This window comes from Molossus molossus, unplaced genomic scaffold, assembly GCF_014108415.1.
Source record: "Molossus molossus isolate mMolMol1 unplaced genomic scaffold, mMolMol1.p scaffold_m16_p_13, whole genome shotgun sequence".
NCBI lineage: Eukaryota > Metazoa > Chordata > Mammalia > Chiroptera > Molossidae > Molossus > Molossus molossus.
In genome coordinates, this window is record NW_023425348.1 from 27399061 (window position 1) to 27426318 (window position 27258).

At 38.6% G+C, this 27258-nt stretch overlaps 1 protein-coding gene across 1 annotated transcript in view; it reads right to left on the bottom strand.

Moving 5' to 3' along the window:
• HEPHL1 (hephaestin like 1) overlaps positions 1–27258 on the bottom strand; it is a 72492-nt gene that overhangs the window by 34072 nt on the left and 11162 nt on the right. The window contains exons 3-9 of the mRNA XM_036259407.1: positions 14966–15178; positions 14138–14317; positions 12366–12620; positions 5182–5350; positions 2700–2839; positions 2422–2553; positions 434–645 (exon numbers count right to left, since the gene is read on the bottom strand). Of these exons, the coding sequence (XP_036115300.1) occupies positions 434–645; positions 2422–2553; positions 2700–2839; positions 5182–5350; positions 12366–12620; positions 14138–14317; positions 14966–15178 (1301 nt within the window). The remainder of the gene's footprint in view (positions 1–433; positions 646–2421; positions 2554–2699; positions 2840–5181; positions 5351–12365; positions 12621–14137; positions 14318–14965; positions 15179–27258) is intronic.

Consider the following 27258-nt stretch of genomic DNA (forward strand, 5'->3'; position numbering starts at 1 on the left):
GACCCACCAAATCCCAGCCAACAAATAAAAATACTGGGTTTCTGGGTGGGCATCAGTAACGCAGCAAAGGCAGATGTGAATTTATCAAAAATAAAACTCCCATTACGTAGAAGTCAATTTCAAGAGGAAGAAGGAGAAATTGCTTTTTGTAACTCTTTTTTTTTTTTTTTCTTATCCTCACCTGAGGACATTTTTTTTTATTTTTTGTTCAGATAGAGTGGGAGGGAGAGAGACAGAGAGAAACATTGGCATGAAAGGGACACAGTGAGTGGCTGCCACTTGTACAACCCAATAACCGCTGAGCCAAACTGGCCAGGGCTCTTTTTGTAACTCTTTATTATGATCTAATCTCTAGCCATTTTAGTGATTTTTTTTTTTTTTTTTTTTTTTACACACAACCCTGAGAAGAACTTGGTAACATTGGGTGACTTACTTGTGTCCCATCAGCATTGAGAACACCTTCTTTACAGACTAGCAAAGGTCCTAAAAGGCCAGAGCTGGTGTCCCTGATTGGCTCAACTGCTGAGAAGTAAAGGTAGGTCAGACAGGCAGGATCATCGGCTGTTGGGCTCACGCTGTCAGGCACTGTCCATCTGTATGTGAAGATTTCACCTGGCTTCACATGGGCTCCTGGTTTCACAAACCCTGAGACATAAAGGAAACAAATACTTGAAGCAACAGCCAAGAACATTATTAAACTTGTCAGATTGGGTCTTCTGGCCCTGGGTGTCGCTCTCTGATATACCTTGCAGAAGGATAGTTGATTTTGCTTGTGTATCTACCAAGGGAAGCCACTGGCACAGTCTGCTGGTTCATGAGCTGGGGCTTCTATCAAAGGATTGTCTTCTTTATATATACTATTTCTTACTCAAATACAAGGCTTAGCAAATATTAAAAGCATAACAGTTGTCCATTTAGCAGTTACGTCTAAAGTCATAAAATATTATTGAGTGACTTCTTTGTGGACTATATTATACTTGGCCCTGTGAGGGATACCCCAAAAAGTTAAGCAAAGGACCTATCTTTAAAGAGTTTAAAATCTTGAAGCTTACACTAGGAAATAACCCAAATAAGTACAAGATAGAGGAGGTAAGAAAAGTTCACGGTTACAAGGCTGATCTGGGATCCAAATTCAGGGCTGTTAAACTCCAAAGACTTAGTCCTCACTTTATATCGCAAATGAACACATTGAATCTCTCTTGCTAGACTGAGGCTCTCTGCATCTTGTCCAGAGCTTTGCAAAAAGGTGCCCAATAAGTTGGCTGAGTTCAACAATAGAAAATATAGACATTTGCATTGTCACTGGTGTTCTTTCTGCATACATAAAAAAAAGTCATTGTTGTGCCCAGCTGGTATGACTCAGTGGTTGAGCTTTGATCCATGCACCAAGAGGTGGCTGGTTCGATTCCCAGTCAGGCACATGCCCAGGTTATGGGCCAAATCCCCAGGGGGGCGGGGCATGAAGGAGGCAGCCAGTCAATGTTCTCTCTCATCAATGTCTCTCTCTCTCTCTCTTGCTCTCCCTTCCTCTCTCTCTAAAATCAATAAAGAGAAAAAAAATTTTTTTTAAGTCATTGTGAGCATTGTAACCAAGGAAGAGAGTGCAGATCCAGGAGATGCTGCAGCAGGGAGGGTGAGCATGGGCCTGGGGAGGAGGAATTCTCCCTCCATTCCTTCACCCTCTGTCCCCTCACCATCACCACAAAGCCAGCTCTGGATGGGCCTGGCCTTACACTGGGATGTGAAGAAGTAGCCCAGGTAACCATGACGTCAGCTGCAACGATGAAGAAGTCTTCCAAAGAGACCCAGAGCTTCTTCCCAGGAGCAGTATCATGAATGGAAGGGCAGTTCCTGCGGCCACTGGGCAGAAGCTGCCTTTCTTATATGCAGAGAGCCTACGCTACCTGCTCTGTGATGGGAAGAAGCCATAGACGATGATACACACATAACATTGGTTTTGAATAAATATTTGTCAGTAGATATAGAGCAAAGACCATGTACAAGGTTTTGATTCCAACAAAACATTGGAAATTAGATGTTCCCCTCAGCCTTCACCCACAGAATTCCATGTAACCTGCAGCAGAAACATTCTTCATCTTAAAGAATGGGGGTGTCTGGAAAGTGGCTCGCTTTGAGATTTATTGCATTACTGACAGAAAAGGAAAGGAACTGACATTTCCTGAGAACCTACTGTGGGCCAGACCCTGTCCTGAATTCTCTCCTTTGCTCCCCAAAGCCCTGTGAGCTGAGTGCCATTATCTGCATTTGATAGATGAGTAGAATTGGTTTAGAAAGTTAAAATAGTTGTCCAAGGTCACTGAGCTGGTAACTGAAGGGACCAGGATTTGAACCTGGTCTATCCAGTTTTAAGTCCTTTGCACTCTCATCCTGTTTCCTCCCGAAGCTAAGGCTGAGACTTACCATCTATGTTGGGGGCTGCATCAGAGGCCTTGTCATAGACCATGCCATGGGGCAAAATACTGTAGACTTTGTCAGCTTTGTTGGCAAAGGTCACTAATAGGGTATCGCCCACCTCTGCTCTGATGACTGGGCCTGAAAAATATAAAGAAGAGGAGAGAGAAGAGGATGAACATAAAGAGATATAGGCAAGAGGAGAAGAGTCGTTCCAAGTAGAAGTATATGCCCACTGAAACATTTCCCCTCCCCTGTTCAAAACATGCTGGATGGTTTTACTCTACCAAGAATTCCAAGATGAGCTTCTGCCTCAGAGAGTCTCTTTCTTTGAGTAAAAGTTCCATCAACATACTCTACATACTGAGCCTTCCAATATCTTCCTCCTATTCTGTTGTCCCCTTGTGTGAAGTAGAGCTCGGAGTCACTGCGGAGAGAATAGGAACCTGACTGAGAATACATCTCAGCATATCCACCAACTGCCTTAATTACAGAGCTTGGTTTTATGATCTTTAATCCATTCACCCGCCCATCTCCCCAGAAAACACAACACAGGCTTCAACAAAGTTCCCAGGAATCATCAATCAGCCATAAAAGTTGGCAGAAGCTGGAAGATGCACAAGCTTGTCTCTCTTAGCCATTGCACTTTCTTCCCCAGAGGTCTAGCAACAGAAGAAGAAGGCACAGGTTGACTCCTTACTTAGCAATACTGTAGTCTCAGAATGGTGTAGTACAAAGTAACAAAGAGATAACTGTTTTCTTTGCAGAATAAGCAGCCCTCTATCACTTGCTGATGGCAATATGAATAGTCTCTGCATATAGTAAGCTCTTTGCTATCTGGCATGATGAAGGAATGAAGTGTCTAGTTAATCAAATAGTTTAATTAGTGGAGAGTTATCATATAAGTTATATACATAAAATACTCAACTTAAAAGTTTTGAAATATAATACTATAAATTCTGACTAGTACTAACTCTACTATCTTAATTCTGTCAGTGGTACCATCACTCTCACAGTCATGTGACCATCTATTACCTCCTTATGTAACCTTTCAGTTTAACCTTTCTTTTCTGCACCCTTTTTGCATCTTTTCCTTTCCTTTCTTCCACTGCCATGACTCCAGTTCATGTCCTTACCACCTTGTGTTTGGACCATTATATGAACCTCTAACTTCATTCTTTCCATTCTTCATTTCACACTGGCTTAGCTCACTCAGTTTTTTCTCGGAAAACATACTGCTACAACCTTAATCTCCAAAATGGCAATTTTCATTGTCAAATACCAGCTGCAATATCTTTGTTTGCTTCCAATTGCCAATCAAATGAAGATTAAAGAACTTCTGCAATTGATATCCAGTCTATGTTGCCCCAGTTTTCTTCCTATTGCTCTATGCAAATGCCCATTCGTCTATGCAAATCCCCAACTCGTCATTCTGATTGAATCACTCTCTCCTACATGGTAGGTGCTTTTCATTAACACCTGCATCTAAAATGTCCTCTCTTCACTACTGTATAAATTCGATTGTGACCCTGCTCAGGTTCTGCTTCCTCTGTGAAGTGATCCAGCTATCTTAGTTCTCTCTGAATATCCTGAGAGAACTGAACAACACACTCTTATTTGTAACTTGCAAAGTTACTTCTCTTCTGTGCAAACAGGTTCTTTCTCCACCTTAAGATGGGAACTTTGTCATAGATCTTCTTCAGTCCCTCATGTCACTTTAGTATGGTGTGCTTTCATATATTACATTAAATATCTATTGAATATAGCTTAATATACATTCAGATTTTTAAAGGCGTTTCATATTCTGCAAAGCTTCTAAGACATAATTTTCAATGCTGAGTCTCATGATTCTGTTTATGGAGAAATACTGGTCAATAGAGATTGTTGATATCAGAGTTTTTCATATGTGGTTCACACACACTCTTTAAACAAGGATCAAGTGCATCAGTTTGGTGGAAGAATGAATGAATGAATGAATTTCACAGCAAAAGAAACAAAGGGTGTCTTACTGATCACAAAGAGACTTTTAAAAATATTTCCTCAAACATAAAATGAATTATAGGGTAATTGCAATACTTTTTGGTATCACACTGTACATTTTTAAACGCTTTCACAGACATCATGATTATACAGTAAGAAGTAATAGGAGTCCACAACCACTTAATGAATTGTTAAATTCAATGTTAAAAATACTATGTGCTATGGAAGTAAAGAGAGAAAAATGATTAACTATAACTCAGGAGTCAGGGCAGGCCTCACTTAAAAGGTGACATTAGTGTTAGCTTTGGAAGGAAAATGACATTTTACTGTACAGTAAGGAAAGGAATTTTGGGTACAGGGCCATAACTTACATCAGGCTGTCCTTGAACCAAAAAGGGTAACCTTCTTTGGCCAGTTCATCTCCATTGAAAGAGAGTCTTATTCCCTTTTTAAAACTGTCTGCTCCATATGTACAACAACCTTGTTCTGTTCTCTGTCAGTTCAGTATTGCTCATGCACTTAGCACATAGTAGGTGCTCAAGAAATGTTTGATGAATGAATGAATGAATCTAGTGTTTTGATCTAGGCAGCAAATCATGGAGCAATACATAGTCTGCCAATTCTCAGTGGTATACCCAGGGCACAGAACTCCTTAAGCAGTGCCATTGTGTTATCTGCACAGCAGGTGCTCCTAAGAGCAGTGCCTGGAATATGAGCGAGGTCACAAGGAAAAGCCTAACACATGCTGCTTTTATGACAGGCTTAGAAATACCATGAAAAAAAGCTTACCTTCCAGAGACATTTAGGGGAAGACCACTAAATTTGTTATAGCCTTGAGGACCATAATCCCAAAGAATTTTTTCAGCTGCTATAAAGTAACGCCTCTGTTGACCCTTCATCTTGGGATGAGAAATATCATTTTTGCAGTTATCAACATTGTATTGCCCCAGCATACCAGCTGCAGAACAAAGGAAAACCATCAGTCAAGTTATAAATGCTCACAAAAGAAATCATACAAGAAAAGACAAATAGATTTGATTTCAGGAACAAACGTTTAAAACTTTTGTACAGCCCTGGCTGGTTTGGCTCAGCGGTTAGAGCGTCGGCCTGCGGTCCTGAGAGACCCGGGTTCGGTTCCCGCTAAGGGCGCGTACCTCGGTTGCAGTTTGTCCCCGGCCCTGGTCGGTTGTGCGGGTGGCAGCCACTCGATGTGTCCCTTTCACATCGATGTTTCTCTCTCTCTCTGTTTCTCTCTCTCCCTCCCACTCTACCTGAACAAAAAATGGAAAAATGTCCTCGGGTGAGGATTAAAAAAACAAAAAACAAAAAAACTTTTGTACAGAAAATAGGACCATAAATAAAAAATAAAAATAAAGGATAAATAGTAAGATTTTGTTCTTTTTTATTGTTGTGTAATATTCAATTATACATATATAATTGAATACACACACACACACACACACACACACATCTCACACTTAGAGGATATTATGCTAAGTGAAATAAGTCAGACAGAGAAATACAAATGCCATATGGTTTCATTTATATGTGGAATCTAAACAAACAAAAAAACAAAACAAATAAAATAAAGCAAAAACAGACTCATAGAAACAGAGACCAAAGGGATGGTTACCAGATGGGAGAGGGTTGGGAAATGGGTGAAAAGGTTAAGGGGGATAATATAATGAATAATATTGTGATAAGTTTGCACAGTGACAGATGATTACTAGAATTAGTGGAGTGATCACATTGTAATGTATAAAAATGTTGAATCACTATATTGTACACTTGAAACTAATATAACTAATATTATACTAATATTGTATACCAACTATACTTAAATATTTTTTTAAATAAAGGATAAAAAGTTGACAGGAGTATATTCTTACACATATGACAAAAGATTAATGTGTAAATAACATTGATGAATAAGAAAGAAAAAGTAAATCTCCCAATAGAAAATGGGCAAGGAACATAAATAGGTTAATTACAAAAGAAATACTATTGGCTCACAAACAAATGAAAAAAATGTTTAACCTGAATAGTAATCAATGACACTGTTGGTCAGTTATCAGATTGGTAGATTATAAAGGATAATTCCCATTGTTGACATTTGAATGTGGAAAAGGGAATGCTCACACACTATGAGTGAATAGTAACTTTTTTTTTTTTTAAATCCTCACCCGAGGACATTTTTCCATACTTTATTCAGATAGAGTGGGAGGGAGAGAGAGAGAGAAACATCGACATGAAAGGAACACACCAAGTGGCCGCCACCCACACGACCCAACCAGGGCCGGGGACAAACTGCAACCGAGGTACGTGCCCTTAGCGGGAACTGAACCCAGGTCTCTCTGGACTGCAGGCCCATGCTCCAACCACTGAACAAAACCGCCAGGGCAATAGTAACAATTTTAAAAAGGGAATTTAGCAATACATGTCCCTAGCTTTAAAAAAAAAAAAAAAAAAAAAAAAATCAAACTCTTTGACCTAGGAATTCCAAATTCAAGAGTTTTACTAAGGAAATGTCAGATGAAAGTATCTTATCTGTATATTGATGTTTATCAATATTGTTTATAAAAGCAAAAAATGGGGGAAATAGAATATTGGTTAAGTAAATTGTAATCTCCTTATAAAGATTATTGGAAGGGCCCTGGCCAGTTTGGCTCAGCGGTTAGAGCGTCAGCCTGCGGTCCGCAGAGACCCGGGTTCGGTTCCCGCTAAGGGCACGTACTTCGGTTGCAGTTTGTCCCCGGCCCTGGTTGGTCGTGCGGGTGGCAGCCACTCGATGTGTCCCTTCACATCGATGTTTCTCTCTCTCTCTCCCTTCCTCTCTCTCCCTCCCGCTCTATCTGTACAAAAAATGGAAAAATGTCCTCGGGTGAGGATAAAAAAAAAAAAAAAAAAAAAAGATTATTGGAAGGGAAGTAGCTGTATATTCACTGACATGTAAATATATTTTGATATACTAATAAATGGAAAAAGTAAGTTACAGGGCAGTATTTTATTTCATTTTATAAATAACATGCATTTAGTATGAAGGTCTAGAAAATAGTCATGGAGAATATTCATCAAAATGTGACACTATTATCTTTAAATGGGATTACTGATTTTTAAAATTAAATTGTATATATTTTCTAATTTTTCACAATAATTTTTTCTCAAGGTACGGATAATTTAGAAAATGTTATATTTTAGTAATATATAAACACCAATTTATATCCACAACTGCTAGCCAAGCTTAGCAATCTTACTTATCTCAAATAGCTGCTAATGCCCGTTGAAAACTAGTTTCTTCTCAGACTTAACAGCATGAGACCCTTTAAGAGTAGGGATCTTGATCGAAAAATGGCGGCGGAGTGAACGGAAGCTACACAGACCGTCTCCCAGAACCAAACTGGAATTAAAACTACAACACAGACAAATTGATGGGAAAAAGCAACAGAAAAGCAGCTTGGAGGACCATACAATGAGGGACACTGACTCCATCCTGGTAGGCTTGTGAAGGCCCTCGGGTTACACTCCCAGGCGGCTCCACAGCGCAGAGCCGGGACAGAGGCTAAAACAGCCACAGCCACTCACCTTGGGCTCCGGCAGAGGGAGGGCAGACTGGACTGGAGCTGTGTCGGGGCACTCGGGATTTGTGGAGTGCTCAGAGCGTTTGCTGAGTGCAGCCACGCAGGACGGTGGCCACATTGCTCCTTCCCAGGGCTCTGGGGAGAGGCAGCAGCCCCTCCCTCGGAGATCCAACCCCACCCTGGGGGCCATTGAAGTGCTAATTGAAGCTCATTAACAACCAGCTTCTGCCCCACCCTCCTGAAAGCCCCTTGTGCTGAGCATCTGAGGGAGTTTTTCAATCAACTGACAACCCAAAACTCATCAAGTAACCTAGACTACTAGCCTCCAGGCAAAAAGCTAGAGGATAACAGTACCTTTCCTGGGCTGGCAACTTTAACCAGGAAAGTAAGACTTGACAGTGGTGTTTAACGTGGGTCCTCCCTCGCTCATCTAAACCCAGGAGAGGGAGCCACAAACAGCAGAACACCAACACCCAAGGGAAAACTTGACAGGCTCCAAAGCCCACAGTGATAGCCAAAATGGTGAAACACAGAAACAGAAGCCAAATGAAAGAGCAAGAGACCTCCACTGAAGATGAGATCAATGTGGAGCAACTAGGCATGTTAACAGAGCTAGAATTCAGAGCCATGATCTTGAGGAAGCTGAACAGCATGAGTAAGGACATAGAGACACTGAAAATAAGCCAACTGGAAATTAAAAACCATCAAGAAGAGATAAAAAATGACATATCAGAAATGAAAAACACATTGGAAGGTTTAAAAAGCAGAGTAGAGGAAGCTGAGGACCGGATCAGTGAATTAGAAGACAGGGTAGAAAAAATCAACCAATCAGAAAAACAAAAGGAAAAAACTATTAAAAAACAGGAAGACAGCTTAAGAGAACTGTGGGACAACTGGAAACGTAATAATATTCGCATCATAGGAGTCCCCGAAGAAGAAGAAAATGAGCAAGGGATAGAGAATATATTAAAAGAAATAGTGACAGAAAACTTCCCTAATTTGGTGAAGGAAGAAGGCATTCAAGTTCAAGAAGCACAGAGAGTCCCAAGTAAGAAGAACCCAAACAGGCCCACACCAAGACACATACTGTAGTAATTAAAATGCCACAAATTAAAGACAAAGAGAGAATCCTAAAAGCAGCAAGAGATAAGCAACAGGTTACCTACAAAGGAAACCCCATAAGGCTCTCAGCTGACTTCTCACAAGAAACCTACAGGCCAGAAGGGAATGGCAGGAAGTAATCAAAGTCATGAAAAACAAGAATCTGAATCCAAGACTACTCTACGCAGCAAGGCTATCATTCAAAATAGAAGGTCAAATAAAGAGCTTCCCAGACAAAAAAAGGCTAAGGGAATACATTAGCACCAAACCAGCACTGCAAGAAATGTTAAAAGGACTGCTGTAATTAGCAGTAGAAATGGGAAGAAAAATAGAACCACACTAAACAAAAATGGCAATAAATAAGTGCATATCAATAATCACCTTAAATGTAAATGGATTGAATGCTCCCATAAAAAGACACAGAGTAGCTGATTGGGTAAGAAAGCATGACTCATCTATATGTTGTTTGCAAGAGACCCACCTCACAACAAAAGACTCACATAGGTTGAAAGTGAAGGGATGGAAAAAAATTTTCCAAGCAAATGGAAAGCAAAAAAAAGCTGGGGTAGCAATTCTCATATCTGATAAAATAGATTTCAAAATGAAGACCATAACTAGAGACAAAGACGGCCACTACATAATATTGAAAGGATCTATCCAACAGGAAGATATAATCTTGATAAACATATATGCACCCAATATAGGAGCACCAAAATATATTAAAAATCTTCTGGAGGACTTCCAAGGAGAAATCGACAACAATACAATCATAGCAGGGGACTTCAACACCCCGTTGACAGCACTGGAAAGATCCTCTAGGCAAAAAATTAGCAAGGAAACAGAGACTCTAAATGAAGCACTAGACCAAATGGATTTAATAGATATCTACAGAGAATTACACCCCAAAACTACAGAATACACATTCCTCTCAAGTGCACATGGGACATTCTCAAAGATAGACCACATGATAGGACACAAACTAAATCTCTACAAGTTCAAGAAGACTGAAATCATATCAAGCATCTTCTCAGACCACAATGGCATGAAACTAGAAATCAATTGCAACAAGAACATGCAAAGACATTTCAACACATGGAGGCTAAATAGCATGTTATTAAACAATGAATGGGTCACCGAGGAGATCAAGGAAGAAATTAAAAACTTCTTGGAAACCAATGAAAATGAACACACAACAACACAAAATCTATGGGATGCAGCGAAAGCAGTTCTGAGAGGGAAGTTCATAGCACTACAGGCCTACCTCAAAAAACAAGAAAAATTTCTAATTGACTGTCTAGCCTCACAACTTAAAGAATTAGAAAGCAAACAAAAAGAAAACCCCAGAGCAAGTAGAAGGAAGGAAATAGTAAAGATCAGAGCAGAAATAAATGACATAGAGACCAAAAAAACAATTCAAAGGATCAATGAAACAAAGAGCTGGTTTTTTGAAAAGATAAACAAGATTGATGGACCCTTAGCTAGACTCACCAAGAAACAAAGAGAGAGAACCCAAATACACGAAATCAGAAGTGAAAGAGGAGAAGTAACAACCAACACCACGGAAATACAAAAGATCGTTAACAACTACTATGAACAACTATATGGCAACAAATTCTACAATCTAAGCGAAAGAGTAGGAATCTTGTGTTGAGAACACTTAAGATCTACCCTCTTAGGAAATTTCAAGCATATACTCCAGTATTATTGACCGTAGAGACTATGCTGTTATTAGAACTCATTCATCTTTCATTACTGAAACATTGTACTCCTTGGGATCTCAAGTGTTCTTAACACACACACAATAGGTAACTATATGAGGTGATGGTTATGTTAATTAGCTTGAGTGTAGTGATCAGTTCACAATGTATACATATATCAAAACATCCAGTTGTATATCTTAAATATATACAATTCCTATTTGTTGATTATACATCAATGAAACTGGGGGTCAGGGGAGAATCAGAAACTTATCTTGTTCATCGTTGTCTTCCCTGAACAGTATCTGGTACCCATGAACTGATTAACTCAAAATTTGTTGAATTAAATTTAATTGGAATGACCAGCTGACTGATGCTGAGACTGGCTACTTAAAGTTTTGGGACGAAGACTGTGTTTCAAAGCAGGTCTGAAAGGTTGCATCCCTGTGCTATTTGTGACTGTGTGTAGTTAGTCAGTATCCAAATTTAATCATACATTATTTCTTCTGGGTTTATCTCATTGACACATTTTCTTTTTCTAACCTTGTTTTCAAAAGGCCAGACCTTTTACATGTCATAACTCTAATGTTGCCAACATTTCTTAACTAGCATCTAGTGGCCAGAATCTCTCCATTAATCTTTCTGCACACAGATATCATATTTTTCTTCCCAAATTGCTGCTCTGATTATGTCACTAGTGTGTCAAAGGACATAGCATGACTCACTATTACCTTCCAGGCCCACCTCCTCACCCTTGTCATTCAAAACCGCTCCCACTGGGGCCAAACTGTCTCTCTAGGCTTCTCTCATCACTCTTCTAGCATGAGCCTAAGGTCTAGCTCAGTAAAGACCTATTCTATGTGTTCCCGAGGAACCAGGACCAAGTCCTTCAACACGGCATTTAAGACAACAAATGTTTATTGTACACCTTTCTTAGGATTTTGCCCCCATTGGTGGATCTTATCTCAATATAAGGAAAAATGTTCTAACAGAGCAGCCCAGAAATAAAATGGGCTGCACAATTATTTAAAAAGAGATGCTCCAAAGGAAATTGAAGAATTGGATGGGGGATTGGACCAGATTAACTACAAATTCTTTTCTAGTGCTAAACATTTGTTATTCTGCTTACAGTTGCTCACAGAGAACATGTCTTTCCCAGTTCACGTTGCTTCCTCTGCATGGACAGCCTTCCTTCCCTTCTCCATCTATTCAGTTCCTACCCATAAGTCAATGCTCAGAGCAGGAGCCAAGTCCTCAGAACGCCTCTCTGATTGCTCTAGAGAAGTGACTGTGGCACCCAAAGAACATTTATCATTCTGCCTCAAATGTTATTCATTTTGTAAGTGTTTCACTATGTCTAACTACTAGATGTAGTTAACAGCCTTATCATATCTGTCAATCACCTCTTACTTGGTTCACAGAGAGGGGATCAATAAATAGGATGCCAAGTAAGCATTGTACATTTCCTATAATTAATATCTAATTAAATATAACACATACAAGAATCTATCTAGCAGCAGGCACTGAATGAGCACCATTGACGGTGTGATTTAATTGTTCCATTCTAAGCTTCTTTCACTGGTGTTTGTCCTTTTACCTTGTAGGTGATCACTGACTTGGCAGGTTATCATCCACTTCCCAGGATTCTCAGCTATCATTTCTGTTGTCAGAAAGGTGGCTGGGAACAGGTTGACAACATCAGTCCGATGCCCTCGGCTGATGAAGGTGTTACCGTAAAAATAGATGGAGTGGATGTCTATCTCATTCCCCATCCCAAATAGGTGCCAGGACACTGATTCACCAACACACATATCAGGCTCGGGGAAGTTTCCAAAGAGGTATCCATTCAGGGCTGAAAAACAGAAGCACACTTGTGGAACAGACCCCCATGCAGAGGCGAGCAGAACCAGAAACCATGGTAATTCACTCTCTAGCACAACTGGAAGATCAGTGCAGATCATTGACCGTAATGACTTTGTGCACAAAAGCTCCTTTGATAAAATTTAGTCCCAGAAAGAAATGAAAGGTATTGGTCTTTTTGAGATAAAAGCACTCAGTAAAAGTGACAACCAGCACACGTGAAAACAGCCTTGGAGCTGCTGTGTGGGCACAATGAGATTGGAGTGAACAGTGCTGTGCATTGCTCACACTTTCAGGACACATTGCTCATACTTTCAGGACGCATTGCTCATACTTTCAGGACGCATTGCCCACACTTCCAGGACGCATTGCTCACACTTCCAGGGTGCATTACTCACACTTCCAGGACACATTGCTCACACTTCCAGGACACATTGCTCATACTTCCAGGACACATTGCTCACACTCCCAGGACGCATTGCTCACACTTCCAGGGTGCATTACTCACACTTCCAGGACACATTGCTCACACTTTCAGGACACATTGCTCATACTTCCAGGACGCATTGCCCACACATCCAGGATGCATTGCTCACACTTCCAGGGTGCATTACTCACACTTCCAGGACACATTGCTCACACTTCCAGGGTGCATTACTCACACTTCCAGGACACATTGCTCACACTTCCAGGACGCATTGCTCACACTTCCAGGACGCATTGCTCACACTTCCAGGGTGCATTGCCCACACTTCCAGGACACATTGCTCACACTTCCAGGACACATTGCCCACACTTCCAGGATAGGTCAGCCACCTCGTTTCCCAACTCTCCGTTTGCATATCTGCCTTCCCCACTGACTCTGTTCCTTGCAACTAAATACCCTGTCTTACTTATCTTATAGCTATGGGGACCTAGCAGAAAACCTGGCACATAGTAACTGCTTAATTTAAGTGACAAAACACACAAGAAGATGGAGAGAAAAGGTACTGCTTAGAAGGGACTTATGGCACATAGTGAATGCTCCATAAATGTCATTGATCTAAAGAATGTCTGGCAAAACATAAATTCACAAGTGTGTATTTAAACTCTATGCATAGCATAGTCCTTAAAATTTAGCAGCCGCTTAGCAAGTGGTTCCTGGATGGAGCAAGAGGTTGCAAATCACAGGATTGTTATAGAATAATGATTCTCCTTTCTTCTGTCAGTCTAAAGCCACTCATCCTCTTAGGGTCACCTCCTGGCTCTTTCCTGATTATAACATTAACCCTTCCCCGTGCTGTCCCCTAGCTTTGTCATACCCGATTTAGCTTCTCTCTACTGCCTTGCCCCGTCTCGGAGTGTCTCAGGTTCTGACATGTAGTGTGTTAGTGTGTCTCATATCACTTTCTAATCGCTCTCATCACTAAGTTACAAATCCTGGAAAACTAGGTTTGGCGTGTCTGTATTTTTGCATCCCTCACAGTACCAGATACACAGAGACAGTCGGCATGTATTTGGAGACGCTACCATGCATTTTGTTACTCCTCTGGAAAACAGCATCTTTTTTGTCAACCGAATCTGGGTCAGTGCAGAAATGTCTGATATTTTCATCAAGGTACCAGCTTTGATTCTCATCCACCAGAGTAAACATTATGATGAACTCTCGGTCCACATCAGTCCTTGTCCCTGAATATTTGTTCAGGACACCTAGCAAACAATCAAAAGAGAAGGGAAAAAATCCTGAGTGAACTAAATCAAGATCCGCTTTGTTTCCCACCAAGGGTGTCATATAAGTGTGAGGTCTGTCAAGACCTAGATGTACAAGAGTAACTTGCACCATACAAGCAGTGAAGGGCTTTCGTGTCAAGACAAAATTGTAGAAAAGTCATAAAATAGAAATAGTCACAATCGCAGAGTTGGAAATCTGTCTATCACTGAAGGAAGTCAACTTTCTTGACAGAGCACAGACACACCAAATCAATAGGAAATTAAACAGCATTATTATTATGTGGGTGAGATAATGAAGCAAAAGCATTCCTGGTCATTTGACTACATTTTTTCACTTTCCTGTGTGTGGTGTTACCAGCTTTTAATATGGAATGTCCCTATTTTTTTTTAAGCATATACGTTTCAGAGGTTATGATGGTTCTTGGACAGAAGTCTGAATTTTTGCCCCTTTGATGGTATCAGAGTAATCTTCTATGTTAGAAGAATTTCTCTAATCTTACAGAAAGCTTGGAAGAAGAGGCACATTCTGCATAAAGCAAAGGGGAGAGGCAAGATAAGACCTGAAATGTATGCACACTTTTAACACATGTGGCAACAGTGTCCTTGGTGGGGGGAGCACCTCATTACCTTTCTTGCACACCAGCAGTGGGCCAATTAGCCCAGAGCAGATGTCCTTAGGGGCATCGATATGTGAATGGTACACCCAGGTCAGGCAGTTGGCATCCGCTGGAGCAGGGGCATATTCTTCTCTCACCGGCCAGATATAGGTGTAGTTTTTACCAGGAGGAACCATATCATCATTCTTATTCTTTCCAGACGTTCCATCTGGGTACAGGGCTCCTTCCAAGAAAAAATGAAAGATAGTTAAACACAGCGATCACAGGCTATCGTGGTTAGGGCCAGAACTTTGGACTCAAACGCATATGAATTAAAATTTATTTCCTGTGAGACTGAAACAGATTACTTAAATTCTCAATGCCTCAGTTTTCTGTGAGTACAGCTGGAATGTTAATATGTGCCCCACAGGAATGTGAGAACCAGAAGACAATGTGTATGAGTGTCCTGCACAAGACCAGATGCTTAAAAATGTTCTTAAGGACCCATTCTGATGAGCCTTCTGCACCAATCAGGAAAAGTCCAACCCATTCAACTTAACGTCAACTCAAGAAGGAAAGGAGAAGCAGCAAAAGAAAGAATGAACACTTCTTGAGCACATAGAACAGATTCAGCACCTGTAGGAGGTCTCACGAGAGATAGGAAGAGAGTTAAGACATTCTTCCTGCCTCCAGGGACCTTACAGTTCTGTGGGGAGACAAGAATATGGATTATGAGCACATAGGTCAACTGGAGAATAAAGTAGGGTGATATGTTAAATGAAACTTGGGTGGGGGGGCGGTCAATGCAAGGTGGAGGTTCTCTTGTTTTTATTTTATTTTGTTTCATTTTATTTTCTTTTTTCCATTGCCATTTATCCCCTCTATGCCCTCCTCCCCCCCACCCCTCCCCCTTCAGCCTGCAATCACCACACTGGTGTCCACGTCCAGGAGTTCTCTCTTTTTCTTTTTTGCTCAACTCCTACCCCCCCTCCCCCTCCCCAACCCCAACCAGAGCTGTTGGTCTGCTTAAGACTCCACCACAGAGAAGGGTGCAGCACATGGGCATGGCATTTCCTTTCTCTGTTTTATAAACTAAGATTGCACAAGGTTTTTCAATTACGGAAGGCCCACTGCTAAAAAATTGTTTGCAAACCACCTGGACAGAAGGCAGGAGACAAGCCTGTGCAGGTTATAACGACCAGCAACTTCATAACAGAGGTGGGATCTGAGGGGCCACGAAGGCCTTGGAGGAATTGGATGGTACAGAGAAGGCTGGAGGGTGCGGACTGAGAGGAAGATGGGTGTGAAGACACTCCAAGTTCACTCTCCATTCCCTCATCCATTCACTCAACAAGCCTGTATTGGGTATCAACCATATGCCAACAAGTGTGCTGGTGTTAGAAATATACATTCAAATAAGACAGCAAGAACCAGTGTATCCAAGGCAAGCCACAGAGAAGATATAACTAAAAAATCCAACATGACCCTTTTAACAAATTCTACCACAAAATATAATTTTTTTTTTTATCCTCACCTGAGGATATTTTTCCATTTTTTGTTCAGATAGAGTGGGAGGGAGAGAGAGGGAGAGAGAGGGAGAGAAACATCGACATGAAAGGGACACATCGAGTGGCTGCCACCCACACAACCCAACCAAGGCCAGGGACAAACTGCAACTGAGGTACGTGCCTTTAGTGGGAACTGAACCCGGGTCTCTTTGGACCGCAGGCCGACACTCTAACCACTGAGCTAAACTGGCCAGGGCCATGAAATATAATTTGACTTTTGGAGAAGAATACCAAGAGAAAACAACAACAGCTAAGACCCTATTATGTGCCAAGTGTAGTGTGTACTTTGTGTGTATTGCCTCACTCTTCAAAGCAATCCCATGCAGTGTGCATTAATAGCATCTCCTTTTAGATTGAATCAAGGTAACACCACTAGCATGTGGCTTGGCCAGATTTCAATCGAGTTGTATCTGACTTCCCACTACACTATGATACCTCCACACAAATTATTGTGCATATAGTGTATGAACTGTTTTTACATATTTATTCACTTTATAATTTATATACTTTCTTTTAATGTATATGTTTGTGTAAAACTTTCTTTTATATACTATCTTTTAATCTGAAAAAATGAATAATTTTACAAATTACACCCATATACCATATAATACTGAAAAGATAAAGTCAGAGAACAAAACCTATATAAAGGAATCAAGAGATTAATTTACTTAGAGCTCTTCAGTATTAAGTGTTGCTCTTAATTTCTTGGTTATATCAAGGTCATATTATTATATTTAGGTTTAATGTAATTAGGTTGATATAATTAGGTTATATTCTTTCTTTGTCTCATAAAAATAAACTTACCATTTCCTGAAGAGAGAAAAACTTTTGTTGGTACTGAATTCTAAGATAATATTTTCAAGAAAATCATTATATACAAATTATTGAGTCATATAATAAATTATGTCTTTAATGTTTTCTTTTTTTTTTTTTTATCCTCACTCGAGGACATTTTTCCATTTTTTGCACAGATAGAGTGGGAGGGAGAGAGAGGAAGAGAGAGAGGGAAACATCGATGTGAAAGGGACACATCGAGTGGCTGCCACCCGCACGACCAACCAGGGCCGGGGACAAACTGCAACCGAGGTACGTGCCCTTAGCGGGAACCGAACCCGGGTCTCTCCAGACCACAGGCGGATGCTCTAACCGCTGAGCCAAACTGGCCAGGGCTCTTTAATGTTTTCAAGAATGGTTTTCAAAAGTTTCAAAAATATTATTTTAAAAAATAATTTCTTACATTGTCTCTTAATATAGGGTGAGAGTATAATACTGAAAAATATTTGGCAAAACTCTTTTTACTCAAAGTTAAACTAATGTAGTTTACTGCCTTCAAATTTGATAATTGATATAACCTGATAGAAAAAATACAGAGCACTACCCACTATCTATTAAATCCAAATGACATTTTAAAAAATTCTTGTTACCTAACTTCTCAGTGGCATTTTATATTGTTGTCATTTTTCTCCCTCTTAAAAAATTCTCCCTTGTCTCCTGTGACATCATACCACCCTCTTGGGCAACTCTTTTCCAGTGCAGTTTTCTAGTACATTCTCCTCTGTCTATCAAGTCAGTGTCGGAGACCCTCACGTCATAGTGCTGGCTCCGTGCCCAGAGCTCTCTCCCTGGTTGACAGCACACATCCCAAAAGTGCTCCAACAGGCCACATGTCAGTGACTCCCACTGGACCTGACCTCAGAACTTTCCACTGCTATCCTACCGTCCACTGGACATCTCCACTTGTAAATCTTAGAGAGACCTCAAAATCGATACCAACCTTTCCCCAAACACTAGCTCTCCCAAAGCTGGTCCTCAGCCTCTGTCTCCTCTCTCCATGGAAGACACCCCCAGTATTCAATGCCACAAGCTAAAAACAAAGGAAGCATCCTTATCGACTTCCTCTTTCTCCCTAGCCATTTCTAAACCACCACAAAGTCCTGTCCTTGCTTTTGAAAAATGTATCCATTTATGTCCATGTCCACTATCACAGTCCTAGTCCAAACAACATTATCTCTCATCTGGACTTCTGTAGTGACCTTCTAGTTGATTTCACAACATCTCTTGCCTCTTGAATCCACTTTCCAAGCCATAGCAAGAATGTCATTTTAAATCTCAAATCTGATTATACTGTTCTTTACTTAACTCATTCCATAGCTTCCCATCACTCTTGGGTTGAAGGTCAAATGTATTGACATAGATTGCAAGGCCCAGCATAGTCTGGCTCATGCAATCCTGAACTCCCTGGACTAGGTCAGTTTTCGAAAATGCATCAGACAGAGAGAAAAGCAGTAGCAACCATGGTTGAGGTCACAGCCACTGAAGTTAGACTGCTTGGAATCAAATTCTGTCTCCATCACTTGTTAGCTCGTGGCTTTGGACAATTCCCATCTCCTCTATGATTCTTAGTTTCCTGTCTGTGAGATGACAATAATTATAATCCTTACCTCATAGAGTTGTTGAGGCTTACATGACACAATATCTATAAAACACTTATCATAGTGGCTATTATGTAATAAGCATTTAATAAATATTGGTTATTATTTATTAATAGCACTTTCCTAAGTTTTTAATTATCTATGTATACATACAATGTGTGCCATTGCTTGACTAATGTCTGTTTCTCATATTAGACTACACATTTCATAAAATTAGGTTTGTTTTTGCTCAAAATTGTATATGCAAGATCTATCTCAGTGTTCAGTATGTGGGTGCTCAATACATATCTGTTGAATACAATAAGGAATGAGTGACATGACTGTACACCATCTTTATCCAAAGCCCTGTAAATGAAATGCATGGTTTAGAAGCTTCTGAATTTATATATGGAGAGGCTTCAGGTCAGGAGTTAGGGGAGGGTAGGTGGGTAGCAGACTTATCTTGAAGCTTCAACTGAGATCACTTAGTTTGATTTAATTATAATACAGATAGCAATTTTTCTAGAGATTCCTTTAGTTACAATATATCTAATGTGCTTTCTTTTTATTTACTATTATTGAGAGTCATTGATGGTTATTATTAAAAGGTGGAATTAGAGTCGCCAAACAAATCCTTGGTTACACCACTCAAGATGAAGAATATCGTTTGAGATCCAAAATAAACAGTAAATATAAAATAAAAAGTGATTTGGGGGTGGGTAGCATATTAAGTTGTTCTGAAAGTCATTCCCAAGAAGAAGTTTAACAGAGATTTTGAGCAATGGTAACATTGAAAATATAAGTATTTTATTTTTATATTTTTTCTTTATTGATTTTTAGAGAAAAAGGAAGGGAGAGGGAGAGAGAGATAGAAACATTGATGAAAGAGAATATCGACCAGCCGCCTCCTGCATGCCCCTCACTGGGGATTTGGCCCACAACCTGGGCATGTGCCCTGACCAGGAATCAAACAGGCTGTCTCTTGGTGCATGGGTTGATGCTCAATCACTGAGCCACACTAGTCAAGCTAAGAGTATTTTCAAAAATATTCATTTGGTTGCATGTATTCTAGGATGTGTAGGCTTTTAGAAATTATACAAATACATCATATTTGAGAATATTGAGGATTGGTGGGGTTGTAGGAGAAAGAGGTTAGCTTATAAACAAATGGTAGAAGAATAAAATGTGCAATTTTTTCTATGACAATTTGCCAATTTCTATCTAAAAAGAAGAAATGTATATTAATATAACCAGCAATTTCACTTTTAAAATTTACTCTAGAAACATAATTGAAAATGTTTTTTTAAAAAAACACATGAACTGAAATATTCATTGTAGAATTGCTGATATCAACTCAAAACTGAAAGCAATCTAAATAGTCATCAATACCAAAGTTGCATATTCATACTAAGGAGGTCTCTTTATAGGTAATAATATGAGAAAATCTCCAAGATGAAGTAAAAAATAAAAAACAGAAAGTGCTTTGTAGTACAATCTCTTTTGTATAAATGAACAAGTATTCATATACACACACAATAGTATATATTTTAGATTTTCCAAGAGAAATTTACAAAAAAAATTATTAAAGTTGATTGCCTTTTAGGTGAAAGACAAGTAAGAGGGATTTTTACTTTTTATACCTCTCTGTACTCTTTTCTATATTTAAAAAAAAAAAAAAATACATTTTCTTTTAAAATAGTCCAAGTAATTATATTTCACATGGAGATCAAGAAAACATTAGTTAATTCTATTGTTAAATAAGATAATGATTGTAAGCTTATAATATAACTACTCGATTATAATAACTACTTATAATAACTACTCGATTAATGTTAGTCCACTCACCTAACTCTACTAAGTGTCATTTTCTATCTCTCCTCAGATGATCATCTCTGTATCTGCTTATTTTTGCAGCCCCAGTATTCAGCATTGTGCCTAGTTCACAGTAAACACTATGTTGAACTAAGGAGAGTCCAAGACTAGCAAGCTTGCAAATATAGCCAAGACAAAAACTGATTAAAAAAGTGAAGAGGTCAGCAAATTCTCTCCCCCAAAAGAAACTACAAAGTTGGGTGAAATTGATGAAAACAATCATGTTAGTGTTCTGGAAATTAAATAAAGGCATCCAACAATCTTTATGCTTGGGCTATCCACATACTCTTGTCTGACTCTAATGCTGGTATGCATTTAAAGAGGAGGGGCAACAGGCCCAACAAAAGTAAACACCAACTCAGACAAAAAAACACCTAAATTTGAATGTATTTTTTATCCACCCACAGATCTAAAGGCAGAGAACAGAAAGTTTGCTGATGATCAAACACAACCCCTGTCTAATCATTTGCTGTCCTCTAATCTAGGCAGATATAGAGGTGACTAGCAGTAGCCAAGCTTAAAAATAAAAACAAGAGAAAAAAGAGCAGAAACCTTAGTAGTCACACACTATAAGAGAGACAGATTTCACAGATTTATTCCAGGCAAGATACTAAACAAAAAAGCAAACAAACAATGAAAACAACCTTGGATGAGGGAGGACTCAGAATCCAGAGTTACTACAATACATTCTCAATATTGTCCAGTTTTCAACAGCAGCAACAAAGTGAAACATGCAAAAAAACAAGAAAGAGCCCTGGCCAGTTTGGTTCAGTGGTTTGAGCATTGGCCTGCGGTCCAGAGAGTCCCGGGTTCAGTTCCCGCTAAGGGCATGTACCTCGGTTGCAGTTTGTCCCCGTCCCCGGCTGGTCGTGCGGGTGGCAGCCACTCGATGTGTCCCTTTCACGTCAATGTTTCTCTCTCTCTCCCTCTTCCTCTTTCTCCCTCCCACTCTATCTGAACAAAAAAAAATGGAAAAAAATGTCCTCGGGTGAGGATAAAAAAAAAAAAAGAAACAAGTAAGAGTGACCATATTCAGAAAAACCAAGCAGCCAATATAAACTCTAAGTGTCTCTGGATGTAGAATCTAGCAGATAAAGACTTTAAGCAGCTATCATAATCTTTCCAAACAACTAAAATAAACTACGTTAAATTAAAGAAAATAGAGCAAAAATGAATCAACAAATATAGAATCTTAATAAGGAGATAGATTATAAAAAAGGAGCAAATTGGAGTTGCTTGACAACAATTCAAGATGGCAAAAGAAAGAATAAATGAACTTGAAGATTGATCAATAGAATTATCCTACCTGAAAAAGAGGGGGAGAAAAGATTGAAGAAAATAAACAGAACATTGAGTGTATTAACATATGTGTAATCATAGTCTACCAAAGGAAAGGAGAGAGAAAAGGGGGCAGAAAAAAATGTTTGAAGAAATAATGACTGAAAATGTTCCAAATATGATGAAAAACATTAATCTACACATCAAAGAAGCAACATGAATCACAAGTAGGATAAATATAAAGAGTCCATACATAGATACCTGGTTGTCAAGGTAATTTTTTAAAAGGCAAAGAGGGCCCTGGCCGGTTTGGCTCAGCAGTTGGAGCATCGGCCTGCGGACCAGAGAGTCCCGGGTTTGGTTCCCGCTAGGGGCATGTACTAAATAAATAAATAAATAAATAAATAAATAAATAAATAAATAAATGGCAAAGAGGTCATATGAAAACAGAAAGAGAAAAATGACTCATCACATACAGGGGAGCATCAACATGATTAACAGTTGATTTGCCATCTGAACATTGGAGATAAGAAAGTGGGATAATGTACTCAAAGTGATTGGGGGGGAATGCCATCCAAAAATATTATATCCAGCAAAACTTCCTCAAAAAAAAGAAAGAAAAAAAAAAAAACAAGGCAAAATAGGGATGTTCTAGATAAACAAAAACTTAGTGAGTTTGTCGTACAAGGAATACGAAAGGAAGTCCTTGAGACTAAAATGAAACACCACTAGGGAGTCACTTAAACCCACAGGAAGAAATGGAAAATATGTAAGTTACTATAAAAGATTCTATAAACATATTTTCCTTTCTTCTCTTAACTTCTTTCCAAGTCATACAAAGTACTAAGTATAACATCACATTATTGTATTTGTAGAGAGAGGTAATGGCAACACGACAAAAGCAGCAAAAAAGAGGAAAAGCGGATGAAGGCCTATTGGAGCAAAGCTTCTATATCTTGCCAGAACTAGGTCAATAAAAACATGAAGCATATTGTGATATGTTAAAGATGGCATATTACAATTTCTAGGCCAACCAATAAAAAGTAATTCAATATATACAGTTAAAAAATCAACAGAGGAATATAAAGAGTACACTAAAAATATTTGTTTAACACCAAAGAAGGCAATAAGGAGGACTAGAGGAACCAAAAGACAGAATCATGTAGAAAAGAATTAGCAAGATGACAAATGTAGATGAAACCAATCAATAATTACTTTAAATGTGAAATATTCATGTGCAGAAATTGTCAAACTGGACCAAAAGAATGACATCCAACTATATGAGGTCTATTCCTTAGATTCACTGAATAGATTGAAAGTAAAAGAATGCAAATAGTAACAAAAATAAATAAATAAATAAATAAATAAATAAATAAATAAATAAATAAATAAATAAAAGAATGCAAATAGTAACAATATGAGAGCTGAAATGCTGTCAATACAGACCAATTCCATTTTAAGACAAGAAATATTGCTAGAACATAGAAATTTTATAATAAGAGTCATTGTATCAGGAAGATATAACAATTCTAAATGTATTTGTATCTAACAAAAGAGTCTCAAAACACATAAAGCAAAAGTGACATAATTGAAGGAGAAATACACAGCTCAATAAAAATTGCTAGAGATTTCAATGCCCTACTGTTAATAACTTATAGAATGAGGTAGAAGATCAGCAAGAATGTAGAAGACTTTAACAACACTATCAACCAACTCAAACACCAAAGAAGGTCAACCTGACATTTGCATAATATTCCACCCAGTGACTGCAGAATACACCTTCTTTACAAGAGCATATGGAACATTCTTTAGGATAGACAATAGGCTACATATAAAATAAATCTCAATAAATTTAAAAGAACTGACAGGATGCAAAGTACATTCTCCAATCACAGTGAAATTTAATTGGATATCATTAACAAAAAGAAATCTTTCAAATTCTACAAATCTTCGGAAATAAAACAATATACTTCTAGTTAACCTATAGGTCACAAAAGAAATCACAAGATGAATTGCAAAATATTTTGAACTAAATAAAAAATGGAGATAAAGCATACCAAAATGTGTGGTATACAGCTAAAGTAGTATGAAAAAGGAAACTTAAAGCTTTAAATACCTGTGTCAAAAGAGAATAACAGTCTCAGATCAATAACATAAACTTCCACCTTAAGAAATTAGAAAACAAAGGTGAAACTAACCCTAAAACAAGCAGAGAAAAAGAAATGATAAAGATTTGAGCAGAAATCACTGAAGGAGAAAATGAAAACAGTATAAACTAGATAAAGCCAGATGTTGGTTCTTTGAAAAGATCAACAAAATTGAGAAAACATCACTTAGACTAACCAAGAAGAAAGAAGGCACAAATTACCAAAACCAAAAGTGAAAGATGGGACATTACTCTGATCATACAGAAATGAACAGGGTCGTAAGGGACTATTATAAACAACTTTACACCAAAATATTAGATAACTTATGAAATTGATAAATTTTTAGACAGACACAAATTATCAAAACTATTGCAAGAATAATAAAAACTTTAAATAGACCTATAATATGTAAATAAATATAATTAGCAGTTAAAATCCTCCCCCTAAGAACCCAGGCTCAGATAGTTTCAATTATACATTTTATAATATACTGAAAGGAGATATGATACCAATACTTTACAAAATCTTTCAGAAAATAGAGGAAGGAATGGTTCCAAGTTTATCCTCCCAGCAAACATTACCTTGATGCCAAAGCCAGAATAAATATCACAAGCAAAGAAAACACTGAACAATATTCCTCATAAATGTAAAAACAAAAACTCTGACTCCAGCAACTTATAAAGAAAATTATATACCATGACTAAATGTATCCTCTGATTGCAAGATTGGTTTAACATTCAAAAATAAAGTAATACATCATATTAATAGACTAAATGACAAAAACCATATAATCATCTCAATAGGTGCCAAAAAGCAATCAACAAAATTCATGTCAAAGTAAACTTAACAAATTAAAAACTCTCAGCAAGCTAGGAATAAAAAGGAACTTCCTCAACCTGATAAAGGATAATCTAAGTAAAACTCATAGTTAACATGCTTAATGGGAGAGAGAATGCCTTCTTGCTTTCTAAGACTGTCTGCTCTCACCACTATTATTAAATATTGTCCTGAAGCTTCTAGCCAGTGCAATAAAGCAGAAGAAAAGTAAAATATACTGATGGGTAAGAAAGAAATAAAACTGTCTTTATTCACAGTGACATGATTCTGTGTATAGAAAATTCCAAGAAACCCTCTGAACATCAACTAATAAACCAGTTCAACAAGAGAGTAGGATCCAAAATAAATATACAAAAATCAATCATATTCTATACACTAGCAACAAGCAATCAAAAATAAAATTAAGAAAACTATTCTATTTGTAACAGCATTAGAAAGAATAAAATACTTTGGAATGAATTTAACAAAAGAAATGTAAATCATTCCCACCAATAACTAAAACACTGTTGAGGGAACCTGAGGATCTAAATTCCATGTTGATGGATCGGGATACTCAGTATTGTCTAGATTGTAATTCATCTTTAAAATGCATATGGCAATCCCCCCTCCCACCACAAAATGATTGATAAACTCAATGCAATCTTCATCAAAATCCTAGATGGCTTTTTTTTTTTTTAATTAACAAGCTGATCTGAAATTTATATGGAAAAAAAAAAGTCTTGCAAAGAAGAACAAAGTTGGAGTATTTATACTGTCCCATTTTAAAACTTACTATAAATCCATAGTAATCAAGACAGCATGGCTTTGGTGCAAAGATAAGCACATAGATCCATGGAACAGAGTTGAGGTCCCTGAAATAAACCCTTACATTCAGAGCCACTGGTTGTCAAGTATAGCTTGTGATTCATTTTTTTCCCAGGACTCAGTGTCAGTTTCTGGCACCTGGTAGATAGTCAATGGAAGGTTTATGAATGAAAGCAAACCTTTAAAAATATATATTGGTGGTAAGAACAAGTGAATTGAGTGTCTGAAAGCACATTAAGTAAGGACCTGGCCTTGGCTCTGAACTTTTATGGAGAGTCCCTTTGGGAGAACCAGGGAGGTCCGGGTCAGGGCTTCAAAGTAACTAATAAGATTTGTACACAGGAAGGGGAGGTGCTTCCCTGCCTGCAGAGACACAGGAGCAGTGTGGAGCAGTGGGGGAAGGCTTAGAATAGGAGAGAGGAGTCCTTTATCCCAACTTAAGAGAGGGTATAGAGAAGGCTTCTGGGTGTCCTCAACTTCAGGACCCATGGATGGTTTCAGGGGCTCGAGCATCCTCAAAACTGAGTTCCCAACTGTGTGCACATATGTATTTTTCTAATGCATAGGCTCATGGCTTTGATAGAACTCTCAAAGGCTCTGTGATACACCTATGTTCATAGCAGCATGAATCACAGTAGTGAAAGCTGGAAGCAACTCATGCGTTCATCCAAAGACGAGTGGATAAGCAAGCTGTGGTATACACGCACGATGACCTTAAAGGGGACTGAAATTCTGGTACATGTTACAACATGCTGAACCTTGAAAATATTATGCTCAATGAAATAAGCCAGACACAAAAGGACAAATACAGTACAATTCCGCTTATATGAGGTACCTCGAGAAGGCAAATTATAGAAACAGAAAGTAAAATAGAGGATCCCAAAGGCTGGGAGGAGAAGAGAATAGGGGATTATTATTTAGTGAGGGTAAAGTTTCTGTTTGGGGTGCTAAAGAAAGTTCTAGAAATGGAACTTTTGGCGATAGTTGCACAACATTGTGAATGTACTTAATGCCACTAATTGTACACTTAAAATGTGTTTTTACCACAATTTAAAAAATTGGATCTGTGACCTTTTAAAGCTGTAGAATCGCTGGCCTAGAGGATCTACTGGGACACCATCAGCTCTGCCAAGGTGTGCTTCCCAGAAATACATGAAGGAATAAAGACAGAATTAAAGATTCACAGATGCCCGTATTTTTCCTAAATTAAAAAAAACACACACACACACACACAAAAACCAGGCATAGCTGTCATGACACATCTTTACTTTCTAGCTGCAGCATAAATAATATTTTTACCAAACTACACTACAGAAAATGCATCAAGCATTGCCCCTTATAGTTACAGAGCTCTCCTCCAAGTTTACCTGGCACAGTTCTACATGCTCATCTTCAACTCAGAGGTAC